The sequence below is a fragment of the Eleutherodactylus coqui genome, chromosome 6 (genome assembly GCF_035609145.1).
Source record: "Eleutherodactylus coqui strain aEleCoq1 chromosome 6, aEleCoq1.hap1, whole genome shotgun sequence".
Taxonomy (NCBI): Eukaryota; Metazoa; Chordata; class Amphibia; order Anura; family Eleutherodactylidae; genus Eleutherodactylus; species Eleutherodactylus coqui.
The window spans coordinates 71,208,460-71,235,035 of NC_089842.1; the positions used below are offsets into that span (position 1 = coordinate 71,208,460).

Here is a 26,576-nt window from a genome sequence, read left to right on the forward strand (position 1 = left end):
AGACCACAAACAGAATAGGTATACAGTTGTGTTCTTCTGAGTGTGTAGTTTTTTTTTTCTAAAAACACATTACATAGAACAAGCCTAAGGGTTTCTTCACAAGTGGAGGATTTGCCACACCCATTGTTGCAGGCTATTCCCTACACTTGCTTTTCTCTGCCGTCCCCCCCTGATTTACCAGTTCTAGTCCTGTTTTTGGCTGTTCAAGATGGCCAACTCAGTCTTCAGACTACGTAATCACTACTCAAACACTAGACATGTTGTCTGATTTGATCAGTGAAATGGGGCCCAGAACTGGCATATTGGAAGGGCAGTAGAAAAGTACAAGTGCAAGTAATATTTCCCTCTGGTCCCAGCCCAAATTTGGTCCTGAAACCGGAGGGTTGTTTTAAGGATATCCCGCTTTTAGAACCCTGTGGGAAGGGATGATGAGTGGTCAGGAGCAATAATATACTGACACCAACTGGATGGACAGATAGCCCCTCTGACCCTGAAAATGGGGGTTCCTGGTCACTGTTCCCAGTAAAGCGGCCGCACAATTTTTTTTAAATTTTTTTTTTTTTTTTGGTGCTCCTCAGATTGGAGTATAGATTCCTTGCTAACCACACTTCTGTATATATGTAGATCCCTCTACACCCTACGCTAATCCTTACCTTGCTGACTCATAGTTTTGACATTCGCTATGAGTTCACCTTGGAACCTGTTGACTAATGGGCTGTATGTAGTAATGAGGACCAACGGTGAATATGGAACCAAAGGAAAGATAGAGGATGCTCTATGAAGATACACACAGCATGCAGCCGGGAGATAAGGAGCAACTGCTGCGCCGTTGAAGCATCGGACACTGAAGATTAATGAAATGCTGGGCAAAGTACTGTTGTGAGTAACATCTGCCTGCGTGTGAACTTTATCTGAAGCTCCAAGTACGAACTAGACTTTCACGTTTCGCACCATTTTCCATTAATAACCCATAAAATATTTACAATTGAAGTCAAATTAAGCAGTACATAAAGTGTTTGACTTAAGTAATATTTCACCTTCTTAATTTTATACCTTTGGGATTACACGGCTCCTTGAAATATCTTATTATAGATTTTACAGTTCTGCCATAGCTGGAAATGAATCTTCAGCCATTAACATATCAGTATGTTGCCGTTACGACAAATTCCTCTAATCACAATGTTCTGTGTTATGTCCAAGAGGCAGCGGGTAGAGGGAATAAATAGGCGCCTATTACAAAGCAATGCAAATCGTTAATGCACAGCCCGGTATATAAATAACAGACATTGAATTGTTCATCACACCTCCATCCAGATACCCCTGCTGTGGCTGGCATTTCATGCAGAATGAGTCTGCTCGCCTGTGGAATGACTAATCCTCTATTTATTGAAAAAAGCCTTTTTATTAACTCCACAATTAATAAAAATAAATCTCCTTTAAGCCAAGAACAACCATGGATATTCATTCAATTTCTCCTTCCTCTTTTATTCTTTTATCTTCCCCCTCACTTCTATGAAAATAAAAAATGCTGGGTTGGTTTTACTAGAGTACATCTTCATCATGCTTATATGCCACTTATTCAACTTTTTTCTCAGCTCATAACTTTTATTAAGGGCGTGGAGAAAGCGATACAAATAAATGCTTGTTGGACAATGGTAGCATTGGCAAACGTTAAATGGGTTGTCTCACTTCTAGCTGCAGGAAGAAATGGCTCTGTACATTAAACAGTGGCCTAGGTTGATATTGCAGCCTCAGTCCCATTCGCTTTAATTGGACTCAGCCCGCAGTACCTACTCGGGCCACTGCGCAAAGTATGGAGCTGTATGCTTCTTGCAGTAAAACGGCTAGAAGTGGGACAACTTCTTTTAAAGGGAATGTGGCTTCAGAAAATGACCTATTATGTAAATGAAGCTATACATATTTTTAAGAATTTGGGGTGATTAAAAAAAATTGTAATTTTCTGCAGTTTTCACACTGAACACTAAGCCAAAATGATGCTTCCTATTTTGTAAAGAAAAGTTCTCGGCAGTCATGACATTATCATCACAGGCAAGATTACAATGAAAGATAACCTCTATATATAGATAACAAAGGATTTACCATTCATAATGGCTGATGTCACCGTTGGCCTCTTACCCCACCTGCACAGTGACCTCTGTACAGGTCACGGAGCATGCCCACAACACTCTCCCACAGAACTCAATGGGTCAGCTAGTGTGGATTGTTTCTATGGCCCACGAAGCTGCTCTTAATAATACTTCTAAATGATGTTAACTGCAACTCAGGCAAGATTGGTCGCCCCCATAGTCATGTACAGAAAATAGAATACAAAAAAAACTATTATCAGAAAATATTGTAACATGTTCCTAATCTGTTTTTATTTTTTTTCATCTGGTTTTAATTACTAAAATAATCTAGGTGAAACTTTCCCTTTTAATGGGGTCTCTGCAAAGGTCACTCAAATGCTGCAGCCCCCTTCAAACAGTTGATCGGCGGGTTGCCAGAAGTCAGGCACTTTGCCAATTAGATATTTATGAACTATCCTGGCCTGTACATGTGAGCTTTATTATTTGAGTGGAGATGCTAAGGTATTATAATAGTTCCACTGGCAGGAAATCTACATCAGAAATGGGCAATCCACGGCCCTCTAATGGCCACTGTGGGCTCTTGCCCAAGCTCTCTTGCCTCTTCAAAAAGCTGGTTGGAGGGTGTGCTAGAAGTCAGACACCGATTTGATATTGATGAACTATCCTAAGGTGTTTGCGTTTCAGGATTCCATATTGTGTGTGGGTGATCACACGAATATTCCTTGTGTACCTCTCTAAATGAGCAAAGGAGCACAATGGTGGAAGTACGTAGAGAATGTAGAGGAAGAGGGTAGACAGAGAGGTCAGGAATCGGTCCGCATATGTAGGTTTTATTGTTTGGGTGGAGATGCTCCCTAAGATATTCTGATAGTTTCTTCAGAGGTGCACAACCCAGGTGCCACTACTGGCCAGCATGGGTTCTCGTCTGATGTCCACATTATGGCTTATGGCACATTTTACATGCTTAGTCTGTGAAAGGTTTGCTGTAAAGTTGCAGTATTATTATTAATAAGAATTCCCCCCCCCCCCCCCATCCACGCCACAGTTTTCACATATGAAATTCCTGACAAGATATACGTTTCCTGTTTCCTTACATTAATAATACTCCTGACAACCAGGAATGCTTAATAATCTCTCTTAAGTCGGTTATTTTTGTTTTATGTCTCAGAATACATTTGTCCACTTCATTAATGATCTACCCAGGATGACGAAATGTTTGTTCCCGTTTTTAGGCCTCTATCTCATCTGAGGTTACAGGAAGTCATCATTTTCCCAACACTGACTTTTAGTGTTTCACAATGGCGTAACTTGGAATTCAGTGATCATTTGTTTTCCCGCACAAGAAACTGCTTGAATCCGTTTGTTGCCTTCTTTGTCTGCAGTTCTAGTATGTCCGTAATGTTTCTTATACAGACATCACCCTTGGTCAGATTTGAACCTACAATTCCAGCACTGCAAGGCAACAGTGCAAAGGTCTGGGCCACCATACTTGTTCTTTCTTCTCTGGAGGAGGAGCACAAGGTTCCCCACCTCTAAGGCGCTTCGGAAAGCAGAGAGGCGTGGTATGAGGAGCCAAAGAAAACCTAGGCAGAGCCGTCTTGCCATCAAAGGACATTGGCAGTTCTTGCATCTTCTGTTCCATGATTGGCACATCAGATTGGTGGGCATTTAGTAGACATAGTTGTCCCCATGGTTCAGTCCTCCCTTTACATAGGGTCTGCTCAGTATATTTTTGATATATTATGCTTGTGGTACGTTGGTGCACATTCTCATTTGACAAGGGATAATGTGTAATATCTATTCCTTTTAAGCTGTGTGCTATATTTTATGTTTGCCAACACTACATGGTAAGTGAATGTAGAGCTTTAGTTACTAAGGTCATTAGGAGTATAGCAATGTCATCATGTGAGTCTAGCAAAACCAACATGAAGGAGCCAACGCAAGTCTTAACAAAGCCCTGTTGTTTGTTTTATTATTATTTATTAACCCTCATTATTTAACCACAAGGCCTTTTCTCCTAATTTTGGCTGCCTGCTCATTTCATTTTGGAAGCAGCAGTGCTGAGAGCGTGAATGAGCTGGAATGTAATGATTGCAAGGCCGGCTTAGCTCCAGACTAGGAATCAAACCATTGGGACACATCCTAGCTGTAGTCGCTGTGCCAGGACTTTAATGTACTGGAGCAAACAGGCTTCATTTCTGCAACAACGTAGGACATATATTTAGGCAACATGCTGCTGATTACTGGCAAACATTCCTATTTCACGAAATCAATTAATTTGGTCTTATTGTTCTTCAGCTCTCATTAGTTTTTTGTTTATAGGTAGTTGCAAACCTGCCAGATCAGCACAATAAATCCATATTATTGTGCTTTATTACTCTATCTGGGCTTCTCATCTTTTGGGGTAATGTCTTATAAATAGTAGGCCCCCTGTACTGGAGAGTAACCAACATCATCAGGGCTTGGATGAGGTGCAGGGGGAGGAGGTAACCACCTTTTGCATCGTTGAGCAGAGGGGGGCACAAGGTAGGGATTAGAAAACAGAAATGCTATGCCTTTTTTATTTTATTTTCTACAACCAATTGATCACTGTATCCATGCAGCTGATGATGGCAAGGTCCGATGCATCCTTCAGTTCAGTACATTCGTTAGCAAATGACGCTTGTTACACAGATATGTGGTAGGGCAGCCAGCTCGCCGGGAATTTGAGAAGTGCAGATGTAGAAGAGGTGAATGGAAATGGGCAGTGTGTACTATAAACTTAACCCAAGACAATAAGTTTGGTCATATACTAGAGATACCCCAACAACACCAATTTAGGCTATTATTGGACAAATGTTATGGCTGGTGCCTTTCACCTCTTTCCTTATCTGCTCATGAGCAATGGCATCCTCAAACCCATCTGGATAGCAGATGCCTCCAGCTGTCTTCCAAAGGGCATACATAGCCAGCCTGCCTCTCAAAGGACTAGCGCCAGTACCCAGATTTTCCAGCCTCGACCAGTCCTAGTGTTTCCCAGGTTATTTAAGGCACTCTCCCCCACTAGAGGGTGTCTGAGCAATAGGTTCTGTGAAGATATTACTGTTTCCTGCTTGACTTCTGGTTTGAAACCCATGTCTGTCTACCCAGCTTTCCTGTATTCCCATCTGCCTTGACCTTTGTCTGTTCTTTGATCACTATTTGTCTGATTGCCGCTTACTCTTCACTTTGTCTCAGCTTTCTGCATTGCATGAATCTGGCTGTACTGGCCTTGGTTTTTTATATTGGCTATACCTCTGCCTGTCCCCCAATACTTCGCCATGATGCTTCTTATACATCAATATTAGCTGTCCCCGCATTGAGACTATACCTGGGGTAATGACACCTGTAGCGGATGCAAAGTCCCTCAAAAAGGGGTTAGAGGGTGAAAGCCAGAGAACCCCTATATTCAGCCCTCAAAAGTAGGTTCACAGCTGCTGCATGACAACAAACATTGGCACCTTTTTGTGACTATCGAGATGTTGATCTGTTGGATTTTTTCGGGAGGTGTACTTAAAAAGTTGTTCAGACAAAGTGATAGATCTGCATCCCCTCCATAGAATCCCAAACCAGGCCACATATAATGGCAGTAAGCGATCAGTGATTGGCATTGACATCCAAGACTACAACCTTCACAGAACAACCGTGAATGATAGGTTATTCAGCTAATGCAAATCTCTAATGCATGACCAGCTTACTGATTGGTGGCGAACAGGAGGGTGGGGCGGGGTACTTAAATGAATGATTGTCCTTCCGACAATTGTCATGCTGAACCATATGGACCAAGGGTGTAGAGGGGTGCATTGTGAAACCCCTGCCTTGAGAGGTTGTCCTACTCCAAAATATCATTCTGGTTGGTTCGCAATGACCATACTTAAGTCTTTGTTGCCTGATGATTCGATGTGGTCAATAGTACACCTATATGGCTTCATGTTGCTATCCACTATTTGTCAACTTCTCCTGGCATTGAGGTACTGTGTGACCTACTTTTAATAGTAATGCCCTTCTACACGGGCATGAACGTTTCTGTGAACACTCATTAGTCCGACTGTTGGCCCGTGCCTGAACAGCCGGAGAACAAGCAAATGCTCGTTCGTCAGCTGATCACGTCTTTTCTACAGGCGAAAAAAAATCCTCGTCAGCTACTCATCTCCCTGTGTGAATGGGGGATGTTTTGCCGGCAGAGATGGTCCTATATGCTGGATGAACTATTGCATGAATGATCGATTGCTTGTTCTGCATGGTATCTGAATGGGCTGTGTCAAGGGTAGTCAAGCAAATGCCTAGATCAGACTGTGTAAAAGAGCCCTTACTGCTATTTTATTTTTTATGCAGTCCTAAGAAACCTCCTTTGTCCTGTAAACCTACCTTTTAAAAGGTTGCATGATGATAGATTACATTGGGGTCATCTATTTTATGGTATATACTGCAATTTACCTTCACAGCATTCCTTGACTTGCAGACAATGCAGAAAGATGTATTGATTTTTGTGGCAAACAAAGATGTTTTACTGTGTCCTGTAAGAAATGATTGGTAAAGACAGGCCTTTAATAGCAGAACTGAAACCGAGATGTCACTTACGTCGTATGAGATATGGATGGGCATGCCAGGGTAGATGGATAGCGACATTGGATGGTAGCTGTCAGGATAATGAAGAATTGAACATAAAATAGCTGTGTATACAATGTGTGTGTGTGCCGAGAACAAAATAATTCTTTCTTCAGTCATTGAGCCCATGATACTCTCTAGATAACAAGGCCGTGGCATGAAAGGTAGGAAACTGCAGCCAACCTTCAAAATGGGTGGGGAGGGTGGAAGAACTAAGCAGAATCGAGGGCACAAGATTTTTAGGATTCGTGATTGGAAATTTCCAAGAAACTTGATATGGTATGAAATAGCTAAATGCTTTATCTCCAGTATATGGTTATTAGGAAGTTAGAACAAAGTAGAACAAACACCAAAAAAAAGGGAACTGATCCGTGTGCTTCAGAAATGTGTGCCTGACATCAAAGGGATTGGAGCTCTCTGATGATTTCGGTCATGTGGCTTATTATTTTTAGATTGGCATTCCAATAAAAGTTAATAAAATTATTTGTATAAACGTTCTCATTCTTGAGCTTTTTATTTAGTGTGTAATCCACCCTGTAACAGAATAGCTGGCTGCTTTGCTGCCGTACTAGTTAAAGGGGTGATTGTTCTTGCACAGCAGTGTGATATAGGGTTGTGAGCAAACCGATTAGCAGTTGGCCATCTGAGAGTAGAAAACTATAAAACAGGCAATTCATAAACTTTTTGTTTGTCCTAAAAATCAGGACAGGTGCCCTTCAGCCCTACAGATGGAGCCTGCATTGTGCCCATGCTGCTTCCCTATTCATGCAGCTGGCCATGTGTAGTCAGAGAGGTTTTTATGATACAATGTATTACAACTGCATTAGTGTTACATTTGTAGTTATTTGTTTATTCTGTTTCTTTGCATTCAGTGTTGCCTGTAAACGTTAAGCGGTATGACGGTATATGGTGCTGGTCAAAAGTTTTCTTCATATGTCAGATTGGGACTGTCTGGATGTCAGCAAAGGGTTAAGAAGAAACTCGCTAGGGATAAAAAGTGTGTCCTGGAGGAATCCTGTGGGGTGCGGGAGTAGTCAGGCTGTCTCTGTCGCAATCCCTCTGCTCCCCTGCCAGCTGTCACTGCATCCCGGAGGAGATGAATATAATTCTGAGAAAGAGCTTGAATCATGAAATGTCAGCAGCTTAATTCATTGTGAATGTGCAGAGCAAATGTGGTACTCAGCGAGTTCACCTAGGCTCCCCTACAGCTGGAGGGGGACTATAGGGCTGGGGGTGCAGCAGGAAGATGCAGCCCACCATAGTGTATAGTAAACTACTACATATAGGTGCATGTGCAGCTAAAAGGGGGTATGTGACCTTGTGTAGGCAAGGTTATAGTAATTGGACAAAGTTGGTCAAAATTGTGGTACATACAGAAGAGACCGTGTGAAGTCTTCTGTATATGACGCTATGGATGCTCATATACATGGCCAGGGAAGTAGTGAAGGTTCTTCAGCGTTACGTACAAGAAACTATAGGGCTGGAAATATTGCTAATGTAGCTTGTTCTTATTTAGACTTTCCAGGCATCACAATCTTACATGGGCGGATTTATATTGCGGATTCCGCGATCGCCGTCCGGAAGGACAATCCACGGTAAAATGTATGCCTTGAAAGGCATGCAATTTCATTTTTTAATTCACACTCGCAGATATGAATTGCGTATTCTGTGAGCGTAAGGAAAATCGTAGCATACTCTATTTTGCCGCGGAATCTGTGCGGACAGCTTCCATTGATGCCAACGGGGGCCGTCCGACCTGCAGCCCATACGCCATTAACATGGCATATTGGCTGCGGGTACCCGCGTCATCACTAAGCGACGGTGCAGGAAATATTTTTAAAAAACTGTGCTGCGCATGACCGCCTGCGAACCTCTGCGGTAATCTGCAGTACAGTTAATGGAGGTACGCAGGGTCACTGGCCAGGAGCCCAGCTCCCACAGTGACTAACGTCACACTATGGGGATGTTTTCCCCTGTAGCTAGGTCTTCTTTGGATGCAGCTCCTAGTGGAAAAGTGTGACATTTAAAAAAATCAGTATTAATGTCCCTCAGATCTTATATGATGTCATACGAGACATAGAAGTTTTAAAAAAAAGTTCCAAAAGTAAGTTTAAAAAAATTTAATAATTTTTAAAAAAGTAACAAAATATATAAAAAGAAACCCACACACTGGCGACGCGAACCTAAACCGACCCCCACATCCACCCTATAATCTAAGGCTATACAAATTATATATCAAAACATCCGAATTTGGTGAAAATGGTGAACTTATTCTTATACTTCAGTGTAAATGTAATAATTAAAAATAAACTATAAATTGAAAAAATATACATATATTTGTTACTTTTTGTACACATTATCCCTAATAAAACAAAAAAGGGAAACTATTTTTAATGAAAAAAAGGTATACAAAAAATAGCCTTCTAATTTGTGGGGAAAAAAACGCAACAAAAATAATTGACAGCCCAAGAAAAAAAAAAAGGAGCATAAAACCACCACGTGCGTAAAGTCGCTAAAAAGTGTCTGTTCCTTTAGGACCAAAACACTCTGGAGCTAAACCCAGTACACCAGATAGGGATATTCCTTAGCCAGGTTATTGGACAGAAATTGATAAAAATGTCATTTTCTTTTTTTTTTCTCTATTTTTGGAATACGTTCCCCTCTAATAGAAATGCTAAAATGAGTAACCCTTTTTCTCAAGTAATTGTGTAATATTGCGTAAACAATTTACGTAAATCTTTTAAAATAGTTTACCTAATATTTTGAAAGTGTTGTTGGAAAATCTGCAAATGTTACAAAGTAACAAGAAAAATACTGCTCACTTATTTAATGCTTCAATGCTACAAGCAGGCATTCAGTGGTGTCGGCAATCGCATGCTGCACTACTGTCATCGCTGCCTAGCTGAGCATCTCTGCTGGATAGGGATGGGCAGTGGATTATAGAGGCGGGTATTTTTTTAAAATCTTATACCATTTGAGACTTTTATTTTTCTTTTCCGACAAACGTACCGGCCCTTTAAGTAGACTTTTTGCAACTCCTGATCGATGCTTTCATGCCAATGTGAAAAAATAGCAACTTAATGACAGTTTCATGTTTGAAGACCGTTCCTTGAAGCTAGTCACATGCAGTGAGCGTCTTGTGCAACTGAAGGTGAAGATCAATGTTAGGGTGTCATTTGCAGATGCATTTTGTAATGCTGTTGGAATTAAATTAAGCATGAGTTTTGTCAACGGGCTAATGCACAATTTACTTTCAAATCCGCAGGTGGCAATAAAGATTATCGACAAGTCTCAGCTGGATGCTGTAAACTTGGAAAAAATCTACAGAGAAGTACAAATAATGAAAATGCTGGATCATCCCCACATTATCAAGCTTTACCAGGTAAGCAAAGCCATAATACGCAACATTAAAGGGAACAGGTCACTGCTCATCCTGCCTGAACTACGGGCATTATGAACCCGGCCCAGGTATGCCCATTGCCCCTGTGGATTTGGTGTTCTGAAATGTTGTAGCGCTTCAGAAAAAATATATATGTTTGTTTGTTTGTTTCAAAATGGAGCTCTGAGTTCAAAAGGCAGTCTGCGATGGCCTCTCCCCACCGGCATCATGTAGACTGACACTCTCTTCCCTTTTGTGCGCAGGGGGAGAGAGCTGTCAGCCAACATGCCATGGGGGAAAGAGGCCAGCGTGGCCTGCCTTTTGGACGCAGAGCTCCATTACAAGTCTAACTTCAGAGTGTGTATAGTCTGAACTGCCGCAGTATTTCAGATGAACACATACACATAGACATGGGCAATGGGCATACCTGTCCTCGGTTCATGATGCCTATTGTCTGGGCAGCATGAGCCTGCTGACAGGTTCCCTTTAAGACACTTTTTTCACTAATAGTACTGCACAAACAGGTAATGTATAAAAGGAGCATATTTAAAGGAGGCGTCTTCTTTTTACAATCCTCTTTCTTAGAAAGATTTTGTACAAAAAAAGGTAATTTTGCGTTCTCCTGCTGCCGAGACCCACCAATGAAATTACTCTAGAAATATAACATTGATGAGGCCCCTTTTTTGTGCCTTTGACTTCAGTTGTGTCCTTGGAGGTGAACAAGAAAAATACTGAAACCAACAGAGCTGGCACATGCCAGGCCCGAACGGCGCTAGTCAGACTCCCTTGACTATAATGGGGTTGTCCATCATGTTACCCAAACTTTTCCAGGACATAATAGCACAGTGGACTGACTCCATATCTGCCAACATGCTACCCATTCCTTTTTTATTTTCTAATCCCAAGATGGAATGGGTTAATTATGAGATTTGGTTCTTCTAAAATATTCGCTATTATAAGACAAGGTTTAAAAGGAGTTTTCTTATGACAGACCTCCTTCCCCGTCAGATAGCAGAAGTTACCAGAGGACTCTGTGGCCACCAGCACCTTGTTTGCAGCAGTTCTAAATGTAATATTACTGTAATCCAGGGTCATGTTGAGCCCCCCAGAGCAGGAGTCACGGGGGCAGATTTACTGCAGATTTAATGGTTAGACAGTGCTCACTTTGACTAGACAGACTTAAAAGGTGCCGATTTCTCTCGGTGGCTCCTGCTGATTAATAAGTTTGACGCATCTCCTAGATGTTTTTGCCTAATTGTATCCAACCCATTAGTCCACTTAGTTTATGCCAGTTTTGTACCAAAATTTTGGCGTAATTTATGGTGCACATATTACATCAAAGCCACGCACCTTTCCTGCAAAGACCTGGCCATTTTTCGAATGCACTGAAAGATGGGTACAAGTGTCTAAAACACATCATAAATGTAGTGCGACGGAAGTAAGATGGTTGTCTGGAGCTATTTGCGGCACTAATCTGGCGCATTTTCAGTAATAAAGCTGCCCCGCTGTATCCTATTCCAGCGAATAGATGGGAGTCGTGAGCGGGCGGCTGTCTATGACGTAAACCCGCCCTAATAGAGTATGTTAACGTTTGGATTCTTTAATATCCTATTGATTTGCTAACTACTTTTCTACTCCTTTTTGATTCTACAGAATGGTTTTCCATATGAATTTTTGTGTTTTCTTTCTTAGGTTATGGAAACCAAAAACATGCTTTACCTTGTGACAGAATATGCCAAAAATGGAGAGATCTTCGGTAAGCCGAGTTGGATATTCACCTATACAATGATTATTACTGAGATCTACTGTTTCCAGGGTGTATAAAACGCACACAATGGTATTCTAGAACCACAGTTCCTGTAATAATAAAGTAATTCAGGCTTCTCCTCAGCAGTGAATTCCCTTTTTCACATATGTGTGCTAAGAATATTGTCTTTTTAGTTTATACAGTGTACATTACTATTTAGCTATTTAACATTTCACACATTTTAGTGCCAAGAATTTGCTGGGCATGCCCTGGTCTCTCATTGGCTATCACTGTAATTGGATGCTCCTAGAATGCATGGATTTTTAATGCTGTACATCTGCTACCCTATATATATCCATTGTATATCATGATAGAGCCGCATGTTTACCTTCTCGCTAGGACACCAACATATACTGTATATCTCAGTTCTGTAGCCTCTCCAAAGCACAAATGTTGTGGACAATCAACTTTAACTTCTGGCACTTTTGGGGTGATCTCTTATGGGCCATGCCTAATACTGAGAAATGACCATGATCATAATGACCCTGTGGAAACAAAAAAAAAACTATAGGTAAAGAACATTTAGTTCCACCGTTCAGTTCTACTCTTTCCGTTCCACCATTACAGAGAAATTAAGATTGTCCACGTCGGTCTTGGTGGTGCACAGTACTGCTGGTAACTAGCATTACGTATATCAGCTTTATTGAAGCTTTCAGCATTCAACTTTCCTCCTGGGCCTTTACGCGAACACAACATCTGACCTTACTGGTCAACCAGTCAATGATGTCACATGGTGTCAAATTTGATAATGTCACTCTGCACAAAAGTGGTTGCGTGGGAAACCCAGCTATGGGAGGCATAGGTACCCCTTCTTGGTGCTGTATGTGGCAAATAAAGTAATGTTTTTCATTTGCCATACCAGTTTCAGATCATTGCATAAGAATGCTTCCAGCACATGGAAGTACCATATGTACTGAGCCTCTACAGAAATGGAAGTACTATACGCACTGGGCCTACATAGAGACACACTGATTCCATACAGTGACCTATTACGGACTCATAGGCACTGTTATAGTCCTATGGTGTCTCCTTACAGCACCTCATTCTCCCCTAAGTAAGAAGACTTCTAGGAGAGAATACCTTCATAATACAACATGGGTTGCACGGCACATTTTTTTTCTCACTTGTTCTGTAACATGGTTTGTAAGGCTGAAAATAGACACGTCTATCCAATTCAACTTATTATCCTGCAATGTTGGTCCGGGAAAAGGCAAAAAAAAAAGCAATTCCTTCCCGACTCCAAATCTAGCAGTCAGAATACATCCCTGGATCAACAAGCATCTACTTGACATGTGAATGATTCTTACATCCAGAGCCTATGATCCCGGTTCAGTTCCCAAATCCTGTAAAAGAGAGACACAGGCAAAGTTCCCATTGAAATGAATGGTGTAATACCAAGCCTGGCCTATGCAGAGAGAATGGAGCTGTCTGCTTCCCCCAGAAATCAACTGAATGTACAAGCACACCAGCAAACCATTAATCAGGATTGATCCTGGGTGGTAAATTCCCGCTGATTTGCTATGTATAGCCTATCCTTCAGATAGACCACTAATAGTTTAAAACTGCCAGCTCCTTTAATATCTGCTGTGCCCGCTGCTTTTTTTTTTTCACATCCGTTTATAATGGATGCCATAGCTCTGACAAATCCATCTTCATAGGGATCCAAACTAGTAGACTGCATTGACTATCCAGGGCTTCCTGTACCGCTACAGACCATGCTAACCCCCTCACCCCACCCCTAATGTAGGCAGGAACCAAGCCCTAGAATTTCGCCCTCACGTTGACGCAATTTTATCTTCAGTTGACTTCTCCATTACTGTTTATTGCACAAACTTGAAATGGAAACTTTTTTTGTCTTCTTGGTTATTTCCCAAGAAATACTATATTACTTCACGCCAAGAAAAAATGTCATTTTCCACATCTAGGAGCCCCCTGAAAGCCGTACTGTTTGTTTTCTGCCATGATTATGCTTCATTTGAGAGATCCAGGAAGTGCTAATGACGTTGCTGCCTACCTGACTAATTCATTCCGGCTTAATTGTTTTAACATTCGCTTCCTGTACTTCTGAGCTTGAAAACAGGGATTTTCTTCTGTGCTTGACCTTAAATGATCAGAGCGTCTTTCTTCCACTGGAGATTCCCGACTATTTCCAAATGAACTTCTGTTTATGCAGTATTAATATAAGGACACTCCTGAGACTGGCGGTGATAATAGGAGAACCGCTGCCACACGGCTGAGATTTTTCACTTTTGATGTGAAGTTTTTTTCCTTAGTCATTACGGCTTTTGCTAGATTCTTTTCTTAGGTCTGATTTTAAATGTAAACTCCACATTAAATATAGGCAATGCATTCAATATGAATATACACAATGGTATGAAAAATTCCATCCTCTCCTTCTGTAGCAATGGAACCTGATAGATCCAGGGTGCATAACCTGCAGCCATTGCCTTCAATCATTGGGTATGCTTGTCTGTGTGTGGCTGCTCACAGGTAGTTTCCATGTCAGAGAAAAGTGGCGCACAGCTCATGAGCACGGATCGACAACCACCAATGGTGATCTGTGGAGCTGTCTCTGGTATATAAAGCAGGTTGGGGTTACTTGACCCCGCTTTGGCACTCCAGAATAGAGTAAATGCAGCTCTCTAGTGTAGTTTAAGGGAATTGTGAATTGCTAGACCTTTACTATAATACAGGTAAGTGTGGAGAGAGCTCAGGACTGCTCTAACCATAAGGCAAACGGTGCATCTGCACAGGGCCACTCTGCAGCATCACCGCTTTCCACTGTATATCCATCCTGAGGATTTGGGTACAGTTGAAAAGTATTAGGTGACTTAAAAGATAATAAAGCAACATATACTCACCTCTTGCATGCCCTTGATGTTCTGGTCTCTGCTCACTTCTGGGTCAGGAAGGGCCCTCGTGATACCTGTACACAGGGCCCACTAGGGCTTTAACATGACCCTTATAGAGTCACATACATTCATGGTCTCCTCTGCTATAGAGTGCTGGTTGGAGATGAAGGGACCCCAATTCTCTGAGAAGTAGGAGCCTTGGAAGTGGAACCTGCACCTTTAGGGTATGTTCACATGTTGCAGATTTTGGCACGTATCCGCGCCAAAATCCGCAATATGTTTTGCGCTGCTAACTGGTGTGAATCCACAGCACATTTTTCACCCTTTCAATTGAAGGGGGGAACTCTACTGCGTATTTATACCAACGCCGTGGATATTGACGCAGAAATTGCTGTGGATTCTGCTTCGGATTTTTAGCTATGGAAAATCCTCACTAATTCCGCTACTCATTAACGTACCCTTGAAGGGATTCTGTTATCAGGTTCATACTACCCAAACCGTGGGCAGCATGAACCCGGGACAGGTATGCTCAGCACCCCATGTACGTTTTAATCTGAAACGCTGTGCATCCTAGTCAGATTTTCAAGTGGGCTTATTCTGAAGCACTGCAGCATTTCTGATTAAAATATACACAAGGACAATGGGCATACCTCTCCCGGGTCCGTGCTGCCCGTGGATTTAGTCTGCAATATATGATCATACCCTAAGAGGGGTTTTCTGGTAACGTCAGGACATACGACTCCCACTAATCTGCAGTGCAAGGGAGTTACATCAGTCCGGGGCTGCACTGCACCACCAGGCACCGTCACCCATGTTAATGCACCTCTGTGTCTGGAGCAACAATTAGGAGGTTGCAGCGCTCTCTAGCATTGGGGTCTTTTTCAAGCTATAACACCTTTTTGTGGCCCATGCAAACCAGAACCGTATAGTTCTACTATGTGGAACTTAGAAGTAACATCTCTAATACTTGTACTTAAGATGCAGCCTTATTCCAACCCTCTGAAACCAGCCTGATGTCAATATCTGCAGTTAACGTCTGTAAGTCTAAAGTGCATGAACACTGGGGGGGAATGTCTGCATGTCCAAATTGACACAAATTGCTGGAATCCATTTATTTCGCATTACGATAAATACGAGTTTTGTATGAACTTGTTTTATAAGGAGCAGTTTAGATTTTTAGCGATCTGCAAAATGCCAGTTTAGTTATTGCCTCCATAATTCTAGGCAGAAGCTTTCACCTTACATGTAAACTGCTTATTCAGCAACGTCGGCCGGATACAGCTTAGATAATCGCCATAGCCTACACAAGATGGCGAAATGCAAATTCTGCAACTGCAAATGCCTGTCGATAGAGACGGGCCGTTTTACTAGTTTATAGATCGGCTGTCTGCACTCTCGCTCCCGGTTCTTGTATTAAGCCTTGGATGCTGTGATGGATAGCCAGCTGATTTAATCCCGGCATCTTGTCTATAAATGTCATCGTAAATTATATTTTCTGCCGTTGCCACACTGTATATTACACGTTATAAACGTATCAGCCTTCACGTCTTCATCCCATGTTATATAACTTGCAGATATGCCAATAAACAGGTATTTGATGGATGGAAAAGTTTGCCCATAAAACGCGCTCTAATTGCTTTTTAAGTGCGATATGATTCGTTGAAGACTATCTAATTGCTGTTTGAATGGCATTTGCCACAAATTGCCAGCTTAAGCTCCTTAGAGTAAATATGGGCACTGTGGTTTTGTTGCTTTGTTTGAATTGTTGAGTCATTTTTCTGGCGCTGCGGCTGATCAACATCTGGAACAGACATTTACAGCTATACATGTAGCTAAATGCCAAGCATGGTGTCTACAGCTCCCCCTTCTTCTTGTGAAAACATTCGGTTGTAAGTATGAAGCGTACGAGCTAGCCACAGGCGTAAGCTGAGGTGACGGAGACTGTAAATGAGGGAGATGGAACAATACCTCTGCAGCGCCACCTATTGGAAGGCAGCATTCCTGCAAGTCAATGTTAGACTCTTTATACAAGCCTTGTAACAATAACTGTGAATTGAAAACCAAGCTTGTATAAAGGGTCTAACCTTGACTCGCAGGAATGCTGCCTTCCGATAGGTGGTGTTGCACAGGTATTGTTCCATCTCCCTTATTTGCATATTACCCAGAGGAGCATGAATGACCTTATAAGTCTCCTCACCCACTTACCCTCTAGGTGCTCTCCCTAGGGAGAAAAGATAGCATTCCTGCCCTACAAAAAAAGCGTATGATAGGGAATCCAATGGTCTGTGGGTAGAGGAAGGGGTTAAATAGCACAATCTGGCCCCTTTGCAATGCATGTGTAGGTCTGCTTCCAGTGTTCTTTCCGGCTGACAAAGAACAGATCTATCGTGATATCACTACCTTTCCCACGTGTGCGCTAGATCAACAGCTGTCAGAGTTAAGGAACAATTTCCTTTTCTTTCTGAGTAGTTCCTGCCAGTTGCTACAAACTTACTTCTTTTCCTTTCTTCGGCTGGTTATATATGTTTATCTTACATTGTAACTTGGGATTCGATGTCCTCCAGTACAAAGTGGAGGAGGAAAGGCTCCTGGAACACCTCAACTCCTCTCAGATTTCTTTTATAGGTTTGCAACAATTTATACTGTTTGCGGTAGAACAAATGAGTATTATAAAGTATTCTGCAGTTGTAATTCTCTTATCCCGTTGACCTTAGTGTAATGCCAGGAGATTATGGCTTGGGGGGGGGGGGGGGGTGGAGGAAGGATTTCCTGTTCAGATGACTTTTTAATTTATTGACTTGTAAATGTATTTGCTTTTTCTTTCGATTTTACTTTCTGAACCCGATGGCATTGAAGGAATAGAAGGAAGAACTGCCGGTCCTGAGGGGCTCTATATGCTGGATAATGTTATACAGTGATATTAGAATTAATTTACATATACAGGAAGATTGTACGGGGTGATCTGGAAAGTAATGTCCACATTATTAGAACTAGATGATCATAATTAAACTAGAGATGCTAAGAGGTCTCTAGCAAGAAAAATGGTGTAGAACCCAATAAAAGTTGTTCATACTTAGCGAGGTATCAGGTTGTCACAGCTCACCAGCCGTGAATGAGGATCGGGACTGGGGTGACGTCACGCCTTACCCTGCAGGTAATATACCGCCCTCCCCCTCCAGTACTGAAACACAATTTTGTTCCAAAGTCGAATGGTTGCTTTAAAGAGACTCTGTCACCTACTTTTAGCCCTATAAATTAAGTCTATCGGCTAAAAGTAGGTGACTTGTGAAGTCCGGGGAGGTAAGTGTTATACTTACCTTCCCCGTCGTTACCCCAGTTGCTTTGCTGAAAGACGCCGCTTAGTGCATTGAGCAGCATTACTAAGTAGTCCGTCTGATGCGCTGAGCGTCAGTTTCCAGATCTGACAACAGGGGAGGTAAGTATATTGCTTACATTCTTTGGCTCAAGTAGGTGACAGAGTCTTTTTAGGGGGCGTTATCAAGAAAGAGACTTTGTTTTGCTGGAGTTTCTCAGAAATTGCAATGTTTTAAAGTAGGTTTTTTGTTGTTTTTTTCTTCAAATTTGCTATTTTTGTCATTGGCTCAGAGAGCGTTCAGGAGGTATAGTTAAATTAGCTTCTCTTCATCCGCTCTAATAAAATGTACTTGTTTGACATAGAAGCAACAATCACCGTTCTGGAACAGCCCATTCTTGCTGTTTTTCATGTAGTAAATGTTGTATAATCGTATTTGTTAGTAACTTCATGTTCTGCATTAAAGTAGCGGTGTTGGCATATAATCCACACGCTTGTCCAATCCTATTTCTAAACTGTCTACACTTGGACATCATTCAGGATATTACTCGTACTGCACACTAACTGCTCATGAAGTATTTCTCCTTTTAACAGGGGCTTGGTCAGCTGAAATGAGTGTTTTCTTCATATGGTTCAACTTCTGTGTTTACTCTTAACCACCGAGCTGGCATTGTTTTAGATGGGCCTTGACATTATAATTGACAGAAAGGTGGGTCCATGTCACTGCTGTCATATGAAAAAATGACAGATGTATCTGACCGGTCACAATGGGCACAATGCTTAAAGTTAGATGCCTTTAGAAGTAGAACTACCTTCATTGTTGCATGAGTGCAACTTCTTGTCGAGATTTATTCAGCTCTGGTAGGGTGCGTTTGCAGTGTATGGTTGGGGTATGCATCGGGAAAGCTCTTGACGTGTGTCACATGTAGTTTATCCATAGGAGCTATTTACCCAACTAAGGCCAAAAATGTCCTCCTGACCACCATCAGGTTGGTTTAGAATAACGTAGTTTACCATGGTATTCTATACAGGGGCATCTAGTAAATAATATATATATTATCCCGTATACATCTTTTAAATCAACTCTCCAGTCCTGGTTCCAAAGTTTACCTAGTGCTCTCGTCTATGGCTGTAATGTCGTAGATCCGCCAGCTCATGGGTCCCTCTGCGGTCTTCCAAGATGGCCTAAAAGTGAGAGGAGCTCAATGACCATCTTGGAAGACTACAGAGAGAGCATCAAGAAGCACAGTGAAGAAGATGAACATGCCACTGCTAGCACTAGGAACCTAGATCAGGACTATTGGGGAAAGAGTTTATTGGGTGACCTGTTTCTATGCCGGATCGGCGCTTACATCAGACCACTACATAGCAAATAGAAGACAGGACATTTTAACTACAAAAAGACACGGGGAAACCCCTGAAAGTCTGACGCCAGTAGGTGGAGCATACATCATCCAATCATAAAAATAGTACAATGCATAAAATGTACTCCTCAGAGAATCGAGCTATGAATGGACGATGTACGCTCCACCCCATATAGTGATACAGTTTTAAGTGTTAAGTTAAAGTCAAGTAAAATATTGCTACGGTACATCTGGAGTCCATAGGCTTTTCTGTTTTAAAGATTATTACCCTAGGTATGTGGGTTTTGTGGGATGCCCCTCTATGGAATGGTGCAGCAGACTGTACTACTCCATACAGCAGAAAAGAGTTTTAAGGTGTGTGTGGGTGTGTATGTATGTGTATATATAATGTGTGTGTGCGTATGTATATATAGTGTGTGTGTGTGTGTGTGTGTGTGTGTGTGTGTATATATAATGTGTGTGTGTGTGTGTGTGTGTGTGTGTGTGTGTGTGTAATAAATATATATATATATATACATATATTTTATATATTATATATTTAGTGTGTGTATATATAAAACCAGCCTGACACAGGCCTTAAAGACTCTCTATGTATGCTTTGAGAGCTTTCTTGCCACATATTGCAAACACAATGTGAATGTAGCCTAATACAACTGTGTGCATGACTTCTAAAGCTGCTTTCACACCCGCGTTAGGGGTCAGTTTAGGGTTCCCGGTTTTGGAGGAGAAAAACTGAAATAAAACGGAATAATAAACGGATCCACTTTTTTCCCCATTGATTTCAATGGGGTTTCAAAGAAAATGGGAAGCAAACAGAAAGGCTTTCATTTGCTTCCATTCCGCCAAGTTTCCGACTACAGCGTTCTTTCCATTCAAAAAAAACGAAACCTGATAGAGTGGAAGCAAACAGTAGCCTTTCCTTTTTGCTTTCCATTTTTTTTCTGGAAACTCCATTGAAATCATTGGGGGGAAAAAACGGATCCGTTTTTTATTTCAGTTTCTCTCCTCCAAAAATGGAGCAGAGACGAAACCCCGAACTGAACCCTAACGCAGGTGTGAAAACAGCCAAGGGCTTGCGGCATTGTGGAGTGTCAAACAAAGTCTAGAATTTCAAGTTTCATGAATTTCCTGGGAAGTCGTGGTTTCCAAGATGCTGATGTCATCACTAGTTGCTGGTAAACGGATGAAGGGAACAGTATTCTGAATACAGGGGCACTGTTAGCGGTACACATTATCAAGCAGTTCCAGTGGAATGAATATAACATTAGCAGCACTGGTCCCGAATAGCATGCACTGTTTTTGTAGCCGGTGAGCGGTTGGAGGCTTCTGGCGTGTTGTGTTCAGGACGCATGCTCCGGGACTTGGAGCTGTCAGGCCTCTTGCTTGCTGGTGATTTGTTCTTGGAAATTCTCAGTATTCGGATTTGAGGTGACGCACATGCATTGGCAGGTCTAATACCCATGTGTGTTAAAAAATAACCTGATGTGGTAGGAAGGAGCCTGTTATTTTTAAATGGGCAGTTCCTCTTAGGATAGATCTGAGTTCTGTGCATTGGCATGTGTAAACATCTGAGATCTGGATGGCCTCCAGTGGTAAAGTAGGGACTTTTCTTGTCCGCTATCATTCATGCATGTGACATAAATCCTTCAGATGATAAATAGAAGATAATTCATTAGACTGATCCTGAAAGATTGACTATCATTTTTCTTGCTAACCTCAATTACTTGGGGGATGCCGAAGATCCAATCTGCCAGTCTTGCAGATAGAGCCAGATAACTATGCCTGGAGCTTCCCGTTAGGCTCGAGTCATGCTACAATTTAAAAAAAATATTATACTTATAAATGTTCAGCATGATGAACCATCTACCCACGACATCAAGACTAATTTTGTAGTAGTACCAATTTATTGTTTGCGAATTTGATAAGATTACGTGCAACTTTAAAGGCCCATTTAGGCACCACGATTATCGCTCAAAATTAGCTCAAAAGCCATCTTTTGAGCGATAATCATTGCGTGTTCCGCTGAACAATGAATATCGGTTTGGCATGAAATCCATTGTTCAGCAGAACAGCTGATAAGACGGCTTGAACGCTATGTTCTGCCCGGGGAGAGCTGATAACAGCTGATTACATTTTCTCAGCTGTTAGCCCCGTGGCAGAACAAAGGCAATGTAATCGGGGAACAGCAGGTGGTCTGTTCCCTGCATACAGCCCCCAGTGGCTCACAGGCTACTAATTGGTACTAATAGGCATTAGTACCAAGTAGTAGTTTATGCAAAAATGAGCGATTTTATCTTTGTGTCTAAATGCACCTTTATTGTATGGGTCGCGTTGTGGTAAGCGCAATGCAGCAGAAACCCTGTCCACACGATCTTACCGAGAACTCTTGCAAGATTGTATGGCCTTTGGCTGCCACTGGCGGGCAGAGTTACGACTGCATTGCGATTTGTTGCAGCGTTGACTTTATTGTGTGCAACTTTAATTGTGCAATTACACACAGTGTCTCTCTGCTGCAAAATGCAGGTGGAGCTACATGGATTGCGGCAGGCACCTGGAGTCATTATAGAGATTGAACTGCGATCTGTGTAGCTCCACTTACTTTTTCACAGCAGAAACGCTCAGGTAACATTGTGTGCAGCTTTATTTAAGCTATTATAGTATGAACTATTATAGTATATTATATGTAAAACGCAGACTGAGCTCTACTGATTGTGGCTGGCATCTATACTCATCAATTCAGTTACTTTGACGAGTCTAGGTGCCGGCCGCATTCTCCTCCTGTGTTTTGCATGGGAGAAACCTTGCTATGTAATAGAGCCACACCCGTCCAGGTGTAGTATCAATCGGGATGCTGTTTTTGGAAGAGAGCGGACATACTTTTTTACTCCTGGACAAAATCTCTAAAGAACACCAAAGAGAACTGGGGCAGATTTATTAATGCAGTCTAAAACTTAGACAGTTTAGAACTAGACTAGTTGTGCCAAATTCATCACAGTGGCTCATGCTGAATGATGAGTTTGGGGACTCTTTAGACTCTTTTGTCTAACATTATGCCACCTCTTGGTTGGCTAACTAAAATTTAGGCCATGCCCTTTTTCTTTTAAGTCACACCTTTTGTCCATTGGGGGCATGTCTAAAATGCCTAAGTATTGTGTGCAGCAGGTATAGTACACCAGTTTGTTGGAGTAAATGGGGCCAAAATTGGCACATTTAGCTTAGTAAAGTGGTTGGACCCCCACCAATTTACCAGTGGATGGGTGCAAACTTGAAAAACATGTCCCTTCTTCAGAATAGCTCAAGTCATTTTAAAAGCTATTGTTATCTTTATCCTAAATGGGTTTTTCACATAAATACTATTGATGACCTATCCTTAATAGTTAATTGGCTGGGGTACAGCCTATCAGCTGTTTGGGCATCTGCAGTCAGCGCCGCAATATACAGGGGTCAGAGCAGAAGCAATTGGCTCGGACCCCGGTGTAGTGGCCAGTGCTTGTAATTGCTGGCACTGCTCTCATTAAAATCCAAAAGTATTGCAGCACTGAAAGCAGGTGCTTTATCAGCTGATTGGCCAGGGTCCCAAACGGTGGACCCCAGCCGGTCAACTATTCAGAGGATTGTCATCAATAGTATTTGCCTAAAAAACCTCCTTTAACATAACACAAGCCATTGTAAAGCAGTTGAGAGGGTAAACAAAGTGTGACACAGAAAGTTATCAGAACACATTAAAAGTCAAGGTAAATTTGCCAAATCTATAAATGCCCCTCTGGACTCCAAGTAAGGGGGCTAGAAGAGAAGTTTTGCAGTGTTGTAAGTATTGTAGCAATCTAAGCTAATGAGAAGAATTATGTAACCCATCCCAAACCATTTAGGATGCCCTTAGCAGCAGAGCTGTGCCGTCAGTAAGCCTAACTTCCGACTCTGACTGTTCTATTTTTCCACACTCTGACTCCAGCTCCAACTCCTTCATAAATGGCTCATGTGTAATTAGCAATAAATCTACTGTAGTAAACCGGTAACTTCAGACCCAACCTCTAGGAGTCTACAATCTGCTTAAGTATCAGTAGTTGTGTCAGTAGTACGGCTGATTACTTTTATTAGAACGCTGCAGTTCTCCAGACCAGACTGGCATGGCAATAAGCTGATCTAACGAATACGACAAAAAAGTGCAATAATTAGGTGTTCGAATTGGGTTGAATTGTGTAAAAATTAAGAGAATTTTTCTCCTCCCTATAAAAACTCCTATAATAACAAAAAATTACCATAGTTTATTACACACATTTATCATACATTTTGGATAAAATAGATGCCCTATCAGAATGCCACTGCCTAGTCCCTAAAAAAAAAAATACTCCCCATTGTCCATTTATGCACTTACTGCCTTCTTCAGTCTACTTCTTTTCATTCAGTTCATGCTTGTCACCCCCATTAGAGAACAGTGGGGTGCCCAGACTGAATGAGAAGAACTATACTGATAGACTGAGTGCCAACGCCCCGGGCTCGCAGTGCAGTAATGGGGAGTCCAGTAAGTATTAAGATTTCACCACCAGATTCGGCAGGACCTATTCTGTAGTTTATGGTGACCATTTCCCTTTAAGTCCAGTACTCTAATATCTGCAGTAATGTGCCTGCACTAGAAGCTGCCAGTTTGCTGCCCTTATGTGATGTTTGATGTGCTCTCATATACTGTAAACAACCATCCTTTCATCGAGGGGCACATAGGCTTCAAAATCATGCAGCGATCAGATGATGTGTTATTACTCGGTATCAGACTGAGAAAAACAAAACTCAGACAACCTCAGTGCTAAGTAAACCTGAGAGTCGTGCTGTAACATGCCCCTTACCCAACCGCGTTTAATGGAATCAGCAGCAAGTGAGCAAATCCAGTAACTTTGTGTTCTTGGCACCACTCAGCACAGCTGGGCTGATGTCATTATTCATGCCGGTCCTTAATGACTCCAAGATGAGTGCACTTATTTTATGCTGCAGCTTCACTGGGATAAAGATAGTGATTTTTGAACAGCGAAGTAGCCACTTGACGTCATGACTTAATGTTAAAAATAGTTGGACAAAAATTGTTCGGCCATAAACTGTAATTTTTCTGTCTTGAGTGCTTTATTTCTAGGAAAACGCAGAACAAATGGAGGAGGGGATGTTGATCCACATCTTATCTTGTCCACGGATCCTGATGTATATGGTTCTCCACTATAGTTAGAGTGCCGACTAAAACACTTACCGTAAATGTCCCCAAAGGGAAGTTCATCCACCGTTACTATGGCAAGACTGCAGACCGATATGTGCATCAGCCAGGGGCGTAACTATAGAGGGTGCAGGGGATGCGGCTGCACCCGGGCCCCGGAGTCTTAGGGGGCCCATAAGGCCTCTCCTCTCCATATAATGAGCCCAGTATTATGAATAAAGCATTATAGTTGGGGGCCCTGTTACAGGTTTTGCATTGGGGCCCAGAAACTTCAAGTTATGCCTCTGTGCAGCATGGTTTAGGTATGGGTGCAGGTACAGATAGAGGGGGGGCCCAGCTCACCTTTTGCATCAGGGCCCCTGAGCCTTTAGTTACGGCCCTGGCATCAGCATACATCTGCGTAAATGCATACCTCCGAATGACCTGTTTGGATTAAGGCTGGTTTCACTTGGGCAATAAAATTGCGCGATGCAACAGCGCGTGAAAATGCAGAATTATAAAACCCTTGGTTCTCAATGTTTTCCCTCACATTTGCGTGTTGCGTGAAAAAAAGCTGCGGCATGTCCTATCATTCTGTGTTTTGTGTTTTTTTTTTTTATCACCCATGTTTCCCTATGGAGACTTTGTTTTATCGCATTGCACAAACTTGCGATTTGCGATGCGTAGAATCTCCTATTATCTATCGTGAGAAAATCACAAGCAACAGCGATATTTTTACGAGAAAAAGCAGCGCCCACGCTCAGACATCTCATAAGCAAAATTCCATTATTGCCTCAATTTTTCTCACGCCTATATCGCCATCGCACGTGTGAAACTACCCTAAGGGCTTCTGCACACTGGCGACAGCGATATCATGCTGTGGTTCACGGACCGATATCGCCCTCACAATCCTTCTGAAAATCCCTGGATGCGAGGTGTTTTCCCATGGAAGCAGCCTCACGTCACCGCGGGGCTAAAGAAACCCCTGGTGCAGCTGTTACAGCCGCAGCAGGGGATCGCAATGTTCTTCCATTGTTTTCAATGGGCCGGGGATGCTGCAGCCAGTCCAATTGAAAACGTGTAAAACAAAAACTGGATGCGACAGCCTCTTATCCCTGCAGGGTTGAAGGAATCCCTTGGTGTGGCTGTCACAGTGACGGCAGTGGATCGCGATGTTCTCGCTTTGTTTTCAATGGGGCCAGCGCTGCTGCCGCCGGCCCCATTGAAATCAATGGGCAATATCGCAAAAAGAAAGGAGATGCTGCATTTTTTGTTTTTTTTTCCATGCATCATCGTGAGAAAATCGCACGATTTTTCTCACCAGTGTGAAGGAGCTCACCAGATACTTTTTTTGAAAAAAATTTAAAGAGTAAACGTAGAAACAGCGGGCTTGGGTCAAAGTTCAGACAGGTGACCACCATTTCACATGGCAATCACTGTTCCGCAGGCCACCTTCACATCTTTCTTTTCCCTAAAGGGAACCAATGAATACACCCTGATTGGCCACTTTACTAGAGACCCCAGACCCGTCATGATTAAAGTTTCACTGTAAGGAAATTGGACCCGTGACTCCTGAAGTGCAGCATAAAATCCAGTGACAAGTTTTTCCATGCATGAATTTCAGTGTGAATCCACATTAGAATGGGAAGATATAACTATCTGAGTGACTAGTCATCGGTGTTAGACTATTATTATTTAAAAAGCTGACAACTTTGGGGGGTTTTCTCGTACAACCGTGTTCTGAGTTTACCAAGAATGGTGTGATCAAGTAAAAACATCCAGCTAAAGCCGATCCTGGGTCGGAAGAGGATGTAAAAAAAATTGGTTTAGTGAACAGGCAGCGCACAGTCAAGCAGGTTGCAGCCGAATATAATGCTGGTGCTCCAACTATTGTGGCTGAATGTACATGTCATCGTTCCTCAGCACGGCTGGCCACAAACAGATGACCCATTCTGGTGGCATTACTGTCTAA

General features: G+C 42.2%; 1 protein-coding gene across 1 annotated transcript in view; it reads left to right on the forward strand.

The window, feature by feature from the left end:
- Nucleotides 1–26,576, forward strand: part of SIK2 (salt inducible kinase 2) — a 143,640-nt gene that overhangs the window by 38,938 nt on the left and 78,126 nt on the right. Inside the window, exons 3-4 of the mRNA XM_066606967.1 lie at nucleotides 9,979–10,095; nucleotides 11,785–11,848. Of these exons, the coding sequence (XP_066463064.1) occupies nucleotides 9,979–10,095; nucleotides 11,785–11,848 (181 nt within the window). The remainder of the gene's footprint in view (nucleotides 1–9,978; nucleotides 10,096–11,784; nucleotides 11,849–26,576) is intronic.